The following is an 11,064-nucleotide window of genomic DNA, read 5'->3' on the forward strand; positions in this document are numbered from 1 at the left end:
CCTTCTTCCTTATCAAGCCATCACAATCTTCCCTACACTTTCCCACGCCCAAATCAAAAGACAACCCTAACATATAACCCCCAACCGAACCCAACCATCCCTAAATCACCTCATCTCCCATTGATCCGAAACCATACACATCACTTTACCCTAAACAGCCACAAATCATCATCTACAATTACAAGCCAAAAACCCTTAACTCAAACCCCTCCAACCCTAATTACCTAACCAAACCGAGGCCATAAAATCTCAAACCATACACAATCCCTAGCCTACTTATACAACCCCAAACCGAAGCAAATCAACCCTAAAATTGCCCTAATTTGACAAAACCGAATTCACACATTCACAAAGCCTAATTTCAAGCTAAACGATCCTATAATTCTAAGGCAGCCCCTTGAGGTTGTCATCAAGTGGTCATCAGAGCTAGTTTTGGCTTGAAACCCAAGTCATGGCCAATGAGGCCAACCAAAGGACAAACATCTTCCTTTCTAGGTGTTTGGTCCAAGGAAACATCTGCCTATTAAGTATTGATGGTGGTTGTACCAACATGGCTAGTTCAAGGTTAGTTTCAAAACTAAACCTTGAGACTAAACCACATCCCACTCCTTACCAACTACAATGGTTAAGTGAGATTGGGGGGATTATTGTGAACCAGCAAGTGGAGGTTCCCTTTTCAATAGGGAAATATGAAGATGTAGTTCTTTGTGATGTGGTTCACATGGAGACCAGCCATATACGTTTGGGTCGTCCATGGCACATGGATAAGAGGACCATCCATGATGGATTTTCAAACAAATACACTTTTTTTCACCAAAATCGAAAGTTGGTGTTACGTCCCTTATCTCCTACACAAGTGATTGAGGATCAGAAGACTCTGAAGAAAAAAATTGAGGAGGAGAAAAAGGCAATTGTGTGTAAAAAGGAAATTGAAAAAGAGGGAAGTGAGAATATTTTGGTTCCAAAACAACCCCTACCTCCACTACAGGGTAAAGAAATTTTAGTTACTACTAACAAGTCTCAGGAGGAGAAAAAGGCAATTGTGTGTGAAAAGAAAGTTCAAAAAGAGGGAAGTGAGAATATTTTGGTTCCAAAACAGCCCCTACCTCCACTCCAGGTTAAAGAAATTCTTTTTACTACTAACAAGTCTTTGCCTAGTTTTATTCACAACATTTTGCAGGAATTTGGAGTGAACCTTATTAAAGAAGAAGCACCTATTCATCCATACATTTTGGAGGCTGACTTTTACATTGGGCAAGTTATTCATATGGATGTGATTAGCACAAGCCTTGATGACTCAATTCTTACGAAGTTTTTTAAGGATGAACGTTTCCTCACAAAATTACTATTTGGTGCATGTGTTATTGCTGGACTATTCATCAAGGGTATAATCAATGATGAATATGTGGAGAATTGGTTGTTACAATTCAAGAAGATGGTCTTTGATCCAGGAGGTGGTGATACCTCAAATTTGAGGACAAATTCTTTTCAAGAAAGAGGGTATGATGTAAACCAAGGGGGGCAACCTATGATTTTTGGAGGCCATGTTCTTGCAAAGAATTTATAGCATAGTTTGGTTTATTTTATTTGCATTATTCAAATAAATGAGATTGCATTCTCATGTAGTCTTAGGTTTAATTTCCTTCAAGTATTTTTAGTATTTAATTCATGTAATATGGGTTGGGAATTATTTGTAACATTGGTCCATATTCATGACCAAGTAGTTTACTTAGGTTCAAGGGTAAGCCTTTCACGTGGCTAGGGCAAATGGAAGTCAATGCATGATCATTTCAAGGAAGGAGGCACGTAAGGAACTCTATCTATAAGGACAAACAAGGAGATAAGGCAATTCAGCTAACACTTTATCTCTAAGGCAAACAAGGAGATAAGGCATGGAGGGAAAACGAATTTAAAAGAAGATAGGTTTGTTTTAGCAATTTGAATTTGAATTTGAATTTGAATTTGGATTTGAAAGAAGATAGATTTGAATTTGAATTCAAGGGTATATGGCACACGTTTTCAAACTTGGAGATAAAGAGAAGATTATATGAAGATTAAAGAGAGATTAATCAATCTCCCAAAGATGCACACGGCTAGAAACAAGGAAAGAAGATAGGAAGCTCAATCTTTTAAGGTGCACAAGGCTATAAAATAGGGAATCCTAATCTCATCTCCAACCAACAACAAATCAGATTGGATTCAAATTAAATATGATTAGTTCCTCAAGATGAAGTCAAATTGATCAAGTCTCTTCCTTCTCCTCAACAAATTCGGCCAACCATCCACCAAAACCGAATTACACTCAAGACTAAGTCAAACAAGCAATTCAGCTCAACCAATTGATATTACTTAGGATTTTATTTTTATGTTTATTAGAAGATAATTTGATTTCTATCTTCTATTTTATCTATTCAGCCAAGGCAACTTTGCCTATTTATATTTTGATCAAATCATTAATAAAAGTTAAGTTGAATTTTGAGTAAATTTGAATTGTTTTAGTTGAGAGCACTTCTCCTAAACTCTATCCTTTGGCCGTGGCCATTGATGAGCTTTTATCAAGCTTCTTAAGCTTGTGGCAAGCAACACTTGACTTATCAAGCTTCCATGCTTGTGGCGTCTTCCATCTCATTCCTCTTCCACCTTCTTCCTTATCAAGCCATCACAATCTGCCCTACACTTCCCCACGCCCAAATCAAAAGACAACTCTAACATATAACCCCCAACCGAACCCAACCATCCCTAAATCACCTCATCTCCCATTGATCCGGAACCATACACATCACTTTACCCTAAACAGCCACAAATCATCATCTACAATTACAAGCCAAAAACCCTTAACTCAAACCCCTCCAACCCTAAAATTACCTAACCAAACCGAGGCCATAAAACCTCAAACCATACACAAACCCTAGCCTATTTATACAACCCCAAACCGAAGCAAATCAACCCAAAAATTGCCCTAATTTGACAAAACCGAATTCACACATTCACAAAGCCTAATTTCAAGCTAAACGATCCTATAATTCTAAGGCAGCCCCTTGAGGTTGTCAAATTGCATTACGCCACTTCAATGTTTGATTTGTAATGATTTTGAAATTTCAGGGGCTTGAGTTTTATTGCCGCCATTGTATTACCACCCGCGGCGTAGCCTCCACACTGCCTTCTTTTGATGCATTAGATTTGATGGTGGTGAAGATGCTATATTGTGGAATTTATTTATGCCACTAGTAGTCTTTGTTAAGGTGCAATAGCTTCAGTTTGTATAAAGTAGTATCATCTGTAGTTACTAATGGATTAGGAGTTAAAAAGATTCCTTGTAATAGACAAGGTCTTGGTATGTATAATTTTGCAGACAAGTTGAAGTTTATTTGTGCTACAAATGCTTGTATTTTAACGAACAGATCAGAGAAATGCAAGTTATTAAGAATGTGAACAAACCAGATGACGCGAACCTCTAAGGGTGGTTTGTGTTTTGGCCAATCGTTCTTGCCTAAAACTTAATTTGACTCACGAAAAATAACACTTTTATATAAATGGTCATGTTTTGTTTGTAATTATAGGAGAAATGTGTATAGAATTAGTGTTTGGGCCGAATTATTATTTATTTTTGGTTTATGAACATTTATGTGTTTGTGTTGGATAAAAGAAAGTGGAAAATGATAAAGATGGAGGCACCATAAGTAAAGTAGCCTGATAAGTTAATGAGGTTCACCATAAGGAAGGATTCTTGATAAGAACAAGGTTAAGGTGTCACACCAATGGTGATACGTCTATGAACGCCACAAGAACTAGTCTTGATATGTTCTAAGTTAAGAGCAACGCTCAACTAAACAGGAATTAATCCAAACAAAATTCAACTTAATTCATTCATCGTCAAAAGCATACATAAATAGAAAATTCTGAAATTGACTATGTCCTAATTGGAAATTTAAAATCCTAATTAAACATGTAATTAAATAGTCTTTAGTGAGAGTTTAATAGCTGATTTGTTTTGACATGAGTTGGTCGAAATTCCATTGAATATTCAGCAATGTGTTTATTTTTTCTTTGTTTGGTTGAGTTTGAATGTGGATAGATTCTTCAAAGATCTTAAATAAGGAAAGTATTTAATTGGTGAATTAACTCTTGATTTTCTATGCCTTGGCCCTGAGATTACTTGAATGAAATGATGACATTGTATCTTTGCAAATCTGATTTGAAATGATGGAAATTGATACACTTACTTGGATGAGCCTCGATGACTTGCCTTTCTTGAATGAGTCTTGTCTTACATACTTTGGATTACATGCCCAACCCTCATATTACATGATTTAAATAAAATACTTAACAATAATTTAAAATACTCCTAAGATTAAGATAAATGTTAAGACTACCCGTGAGGATAAAATCTCAATTTATTAAAATAATAACTAAAAATTATCATAATTTCTTTTCAAGAATATGTACTTCAAGTGACTCGCCTACTTGTAAAATTATTTTCCACAAATTATAGGTTGCCCCCTTAATTTACATCACCCTTGTAACAATATTCCCATAAACCTCATCTTAGATAACTCAAATAACATGATCATTTCTAAGGGAACTTAGTTCTAATCGAGATTCAAATTTCTCGTGGAAACAGAATCACTAACACTGAGTTGTTGCAGTAACTCTATAAAATCTTTACCTTTGTCTGAGATATCTAATTTTAGCAATGTAAACTTTTGCTCTTCACTTTGAGTTTGTTGCATATTCTCCAATGCAAAAGTGATTAAATGGAGACATGATCCATTGTAATCAACAATCAAAAGTTATCAATATACAAGTTTGTAGTCCTTTATCAAGAAAGAATTTAGCACATTGGCTATACAAACAATAAGATTATTGCTCAATGTTTAAGAGGTTATGAGTTCACATTATGGAAATTATCTCTACATGTGCATAGTAAGGTTGTACACATCTATTATGAAAAAGTAAGATTCGAGGGAGTCTCACACACTGGATCATCCTTCTATGTTTTATAAGAAAAGTTTTAAATTGTGATATACAACAAATAGGGTTGAAAATTAACCGAGTTAAACTAGAGTTCAATTCAATTTAGCTCGATAAGGATTTACTCGACTCGAGTTGACAATAAACTATGTTTCTAGCTCAAATTCAGTTTGGTTGAAGTTCACAAATTGTTGAATTCGATTGTCAGCTAGAATTCCTTTGGTTCGTCAAGAGTTCGTGAATTGTTTAATTCAATTCATTAGCTCGACTAATTCAATTCATTAGCTCGAACGATGATTATTTATTTAATATATAAAATTAAATATTTTCTACCGTACATATATATATAAATAAATTCAATTTATAACAACCAAAGATATCAATATGGTGAATCGAGAAACAATAATTAATGGCCAACATTATCTGAACATTACCATATATTGATTGGAAATTTGTTCCAATCCATAAAGAGAAAGTTGTTCATATTGAATCAAGATCAGAAAATGAAACTGAAACAGAGAGATTGGGAAAATCTGAGGTTCTTACACTAACAATCAAATATTGTTATTCTGCTTATTGCAAAAACTTCAATTTTACCCAAATAACCTTATCAACCCCTTTCATAATTCCTCACCAATTTCCGAACCGTTGGATTATTTATTCGATGACGTGTAAAAATCTGGACCGTGAACTAAAACAAAATTTCTAAAATAAAAAAAACGCAATCGAAATTGGGAGAGAAGAACGAAGCTCTCGATTCATTTCCATGGATTCATGAAATCAACAGTTACATTTGTTTAGAGAGAGAAACTATGTCGACGTCACTGATTCGAAGGCTTGCACCGTATTTGGCTTCGCGATTTCGTCAGAACCAGAGGTTTATTATAACCGCCACAACAACAACCTCTTCTTCTTCTTCATATTCTTCTTCTGCTCCTGTTATTCATCACGCTTCATCTTCTTCTACTTCGACGGAAACCGTTAACATGACCGAAAGTTGCGTTCGGGTACGGTTCCTTATTCGCTCTATGTATTTTGTGTTCAGGAAGAATCGTGTTAAATTTTGAAAGCGTTATTCGTCGTTTTTTGATTTAAGATGTGTTTTCATTTTAGCTTTTATATCTTTTACTATAGTGAGATTGTATCTTATCATGTTAAAATTTGTTTGTGTGTTTCGTAGCTACTAGCACCAATCAAATATAGCTTATAAGCTAGTGTTTGATCAAACATGAATTACTGTGTTTAATATGGCTTATTTGAATAAGCTAGAAGGTTATAAGCCTGTATTTGATAAGCTGCGTAAGGTAGCTTATGCTTAAGCTAGGGGTTTATTTCGGCTAGGTTATTAAGTTTCGAAACATTTCAACTCGTAGGTTATTAGATTTGAACTATATTATAAGTTTTCAGATAACTTATCATCTATTTGAGTCAAACAGAGTCTGATAGTCTATATATCTTTATATCCTTGTTGTGTCATTTCTGTGTATTTGTGCTAAATATCTCTTACTTCCTTGAACTTGAACATTTCAAACATATAATTTATGTCAAACCATTTCTGCAATATGGATCAGAGAATGAAGGAACTAGAAGGAAGTGAATCATCATTGGCTGGAAAATTGCTTCGTTTGAGTGTGGAAACTGGCGGATGTTCTGGATTTCAATACGTTTTTAATCTTGATAATACCGTTAACTCTGATGACAGGTATCTATTTGCCTTTTTGCCACTGAAATTGAACATGCTAAAACCCTTGCATTTGACAATTTTAGAACTTACTTTTGTTGTTGTATTGGTAGAATTTTTGAGAAGGAAGGGATTAAACTGGTTGTTGACAATATTTCCTACGATTTTGTAAAAGGCGCAACTGTTGATTATGTCGAGGAGCTAATCCGTGCTGCTTTTGTAGTAAGTAACTATGTTCACATTAATTCCTTTGCACTTCACTCCTATTAAAACATGGAACTTTATTATAACGTTAATATGTATTGGGTCACACACAGTAAATAAGGAAAGGGTTACCGTTAGATTAAGGTGCACTAGCGAGAATGTCGTACACATGTACCGAGAGCAGATAGATGAATGAAGAAGTATTGAAATAGTACGGATGAAAGTTTCTTAGGTTGTATTATTCTCTTTTGGAAACTTTTCTATCAGCTGTAGTAAGACTATGGAAAGGGTTGCCTATATAGGCTGACTTAAAGTGCAATAGTGAGAGTGTTGAAGCAGTATGGTAATAATTAGGGAAGAAAGTTTCTTAGGGCAGATTCCCCGTTGGAAAATTTGCTATCAGCTGTAGCAATTCATATCCTTCTGTCTAGTTGAATCTTGAAACGCATGAGGACTTGCACATTTTTTTATACTATCAGAACTCTTTTGCTGCTGCAACCTGCAAGCATATCTTACAAGTGATCTGAAGGAAGCTTGTTCTGGGAAATGTCCATTCCAATGCCTGTTGCTGACTTGCATGTGTTAATGCTGAGTTAGAATTAGAGAAATATCACTGCTATATTCAGGTTCAAATATATTTGACTTGTTATGTGATTATCCAAGCAATGCCTTTAATGCTCTTAGAATTCTTTCCATACAAAAATTTAAACAGAAGATTCTTTGGTGCTCCACACATTTTAAGAGCATATTAAGCGATACAAATTGCACTGGCTTGTTATTTGGATATTGCAGTTGCTCTTCTGACTAGTTTTGCTGGGGAGAGCACTGAGGGCATCTATCGTCTAACACCTTTTTTTTGGGCACACCTCTATCAACAGTTCAAACTTCAAACTAAGTAGAGCTGTCAATGAAGACGTGTCTGGAAAATGTGATTGACATAAGAAAAAAATTGTTGATAGGATAATATTGGCTCGGAAGAGGAACTGTGGCTCAACACCATAGACCAGGGCTACATGTCAATTTTTAAATTGTGAAACAGGTTGGAGTATGATGTCCTCCTAAAATACGTACAGCACCATAGAAACTTCAAATTTTAAGGACCAGTATTCTCTGAACCTTAATTATGTTAGTAAGTACCCTGTGTAGTCACAATTAGCCATTATCAGCTGTGACAATTTTTGTGACAAAAAAGGTTTAATCTCATACCCTTAAAAGCGATGTGCACAGTTTACACTTGGACCAAGTGCAATGCCCTTGGATTGTATGTGAATGTGTCCATAAAAGTGTTAATGTGACTGCAGACATATTTAGAGGCAAATCAAATGATAATAACATGTGATGAGCATAAGGGAAAAGAGGTGTGTGGTTTGTCAATGAACATGATTTATAATAGAGCATTATGATATTGTTCTATCTATGTAACCGACCCTACCTACTGAGATTAAAGCTCGGTCGTTGTTGTTTTTGAATTTGACACTTCTAAAGTGAGGGGTGCACTGTAGAGAGTGAACTGCAGAGTTTATACCTTATTGTAAAAATCATGGGATTAGATTATCATGTGTATATGGTGTATAAAAAAAGGATATTATCATGTGTGCCATATGTTATACGAGGGTGGTTGTATAATCATAAACCACTGAACTTTTGGTTTAGAGGAGCAAAGTACATTGTTTATGAGGTTGACTAAGCATATTCTTGATTAATCTCGGCAAAGAAAAGTTTACATTCAGTTTCTGCTTTCTTTTGCAGGTGACTGAAAATCCCAGTGCTGTTGGTGGTTGCAGTTGTAAAAGTTCCTTCATGGTGAAACAATAATTATCTTGCTGGTCTGTGATCCTCCACCAATACTTAGATATTTTATCGATTTAAGTCCTTCCAAACTATATTCTATTAATCGATCGATTGAATTGAAGATGGAGTTTATTGTTTGTATAATTATAATACCATTGTAAGCTGCAACTGTACTTGTAATAAATTATCAGGCATTTTATCTAGCCTGTATTCATACAGAGGAGATTTTTACGCCCTTTATCAAATCTGGCTAACAAAGTAGATATGCGGTCTGAAGCAAATTATATGGATAATGCCATATAATGACAATAACTAGGACATATTCTTTCCAATAGAGTTTGGATTAAGTGATATATAAGAGGATTTAGTGAATGGCAGGCAATGAAGTAAACCTTTTTTTTCCCTCTATAAGATTAATTTGAGACACAAGTGGGAAATACTGAAATCATCCCATAAGATTGTAATAAGGAACACATAAGAGAATCAATATTACACAAAGTGAACTTGCCTTCTTTATTTAAACCAGGCCCCAAAAGACGATAAATTTGCTTAATAAGTTTTTTCAGTGCTTCCGCATCCATGTAGTCCAGCCCTATTTGAGTATTTGTACATAAGGACATCACGACAAGGAAGTTCATGTGATTTAAAAGTCTTTATTCAGTCATTGAGTTATCTAAAACAAAGTAATATACAGTCTTAATTTTTGCATATTACTTTTAGATGTCCTTATATTATATGAGTAGCATTATTTTCGGGTAATAATCTACTTACAAAGTTAGTCTACAGGTCTTCATAACCACAATGTGGCATGTATCATTTAAAAGTTGATCATTAATAAAAAAAATACAACCTTGTAACATGTCACCTAATATATGTAAAAAGATTTGTAAGCTAATTTTATAAGAGAATCTATCATTTTTCTTATTTCCATTCACAAATAGTCACAAAACGAAGTCTGCACAGCTTCATTTATAAGTTGATCATTGTTAAATCCAAGTAACTAAGCTCACTCAAAAGCCAAGCAATTTACATTAACCAAAATGTTTCAGCATAAATCGTTAAAAAGATACAGAATTTTGCCTGGTTCAATATTTTATCTTTTCCAGCGACTACAAATGAAACTAAACCTGATTGAAAGAGACAATCATATGACATTTATTGGAAAAACTGGAAACTACTTCCAGTTCATAATGTTCACTTCAAATTTCCATGAATACAAGTAAAACTTCAAAATGGCTAACAAGATGTTCCGAAATTCACTCATCCGTTGGCCTTTGCCCTAGCACAGGAATGTCTTCATATCGTTTCTGCAGAAGAGAATATAATGATAATTACAATAACAATCAAGACTTAATCCAACTATGATATAATATAGTTATTGTTCAAGGGTAAAAATAATGTAAAGTAATAATCATAAAAACAAGAATCCTCAGTAATTAAATAACTATTTGTCCCCTAGCATAGGGAGCACAAAAAATTACCCACAGCTAGACACATGAATCCCTCACATCTATCTTGAAGTTGAAGTTATGATTAAGCTTCTATGAAGTAAAAATGGGGCACAGAAAAACTTTTAACAATCAGAAATGATAAGCATTCATACTCAAAGAAGAAAATACAGAAATGGGAACATGCCCCAAACATGCAACTCCAAGAGTCAGCAAGCTAGAATATATGTACTACACAATTTTTCCTTCCTCGTCATTATATCTACCCAATCCTTATTAGAAAAGATAAGCTTCATCAACAGAAGCAAACCAAGGGCCCAAGGCCAAATTTTAATTGGGCCTCCTAACCCTCATAAAAATGGAATTTGCTGCCCCAAAAATGAGAAGAAATTTTAATCATGACAAATTGATAACCCAATGTCTTATTTTTTCATTTTCTTAAGAAAGTGATCAATCGAGGAAGAAAGGCTACAAATTACAAATTTGTGAGAGATAGATCAGTGAAATAATTAGGTAGAGATAGAAATGGCAATTGGCAGTGAAGAACAATTTATGTCTGGTAATAATTTTATGAGTTCTCAAGATAAAGAAAATGAAAGGGGAGAAGGGTGCCTCGGAGAGAGTGTGTTGTTTGTTTACCCATGCTATACAAAAAGGGCATTATTTTCATTTGTAGCTTTTCCTTTGGGGAAGGGAGCTACCAAAGCACAGTAAACAATACAGATCGATTAAATTCAATGGCAAAACTTTACTGAAATGAAGTGTTAAACTTGCACCATCCCCAAATAACATGACTGAAGTGCAAAAATGATGTTAAACTATTTGCAATTATGTACTCATAAACTCTTAATATCAATTTGTAATGAAGACTGATAAGTTCTGCAGTATACAAGATTTAACAGAACAATTTTAAAATTTTGAATTCTTTTCAAGAATTTTGTAGTACTATGAAGCACGGATACTTGAAAA

The 11,064-nt window shown here is 34.4% G+C and overlaps 1 protein-coding gene across 1 annotated transcript; it reads left to right on the plus strand.

Annotated features, from left to right (window-relative positions):
* LOC109333615 (iron-sulfur assembly protein IscA-like 2, mitochondrial) lies at positions 5,671-8,863 on the plus strand. The gene is made up of 4 exons (XM_019569136.1): positions 5,671-5,978; positions 6,543-6,673; positions 6,766-6,874; positions 8,606-8,863. Exons 1-4 carry the CDS (start codon positions 5,784-5,786, stop codon positions 8,669-8,671), a joined length of 501 nt encoding a protein of 166 aa, XP_019424681.1. The 5' UTR covers positions 5,671-5,783; the 3' UTR covers positions 8,672-8,863.

The sequence above is a fragment of the Lupinus angustifolius genome, chromosome LG19 (assembly GCF_001865875.1).
Source record: "Lupinus angustifolius cultivar Tanjil chromosome LG19, LupAngTanjil_v1.0, whole genome shotgun sequence".
NCBI lineage: Eukaryota > Viridiplantae > Streptophyta > Magnoliopsida > Fabales > Fabaceae > Lupinus > Lupinus angustifolius.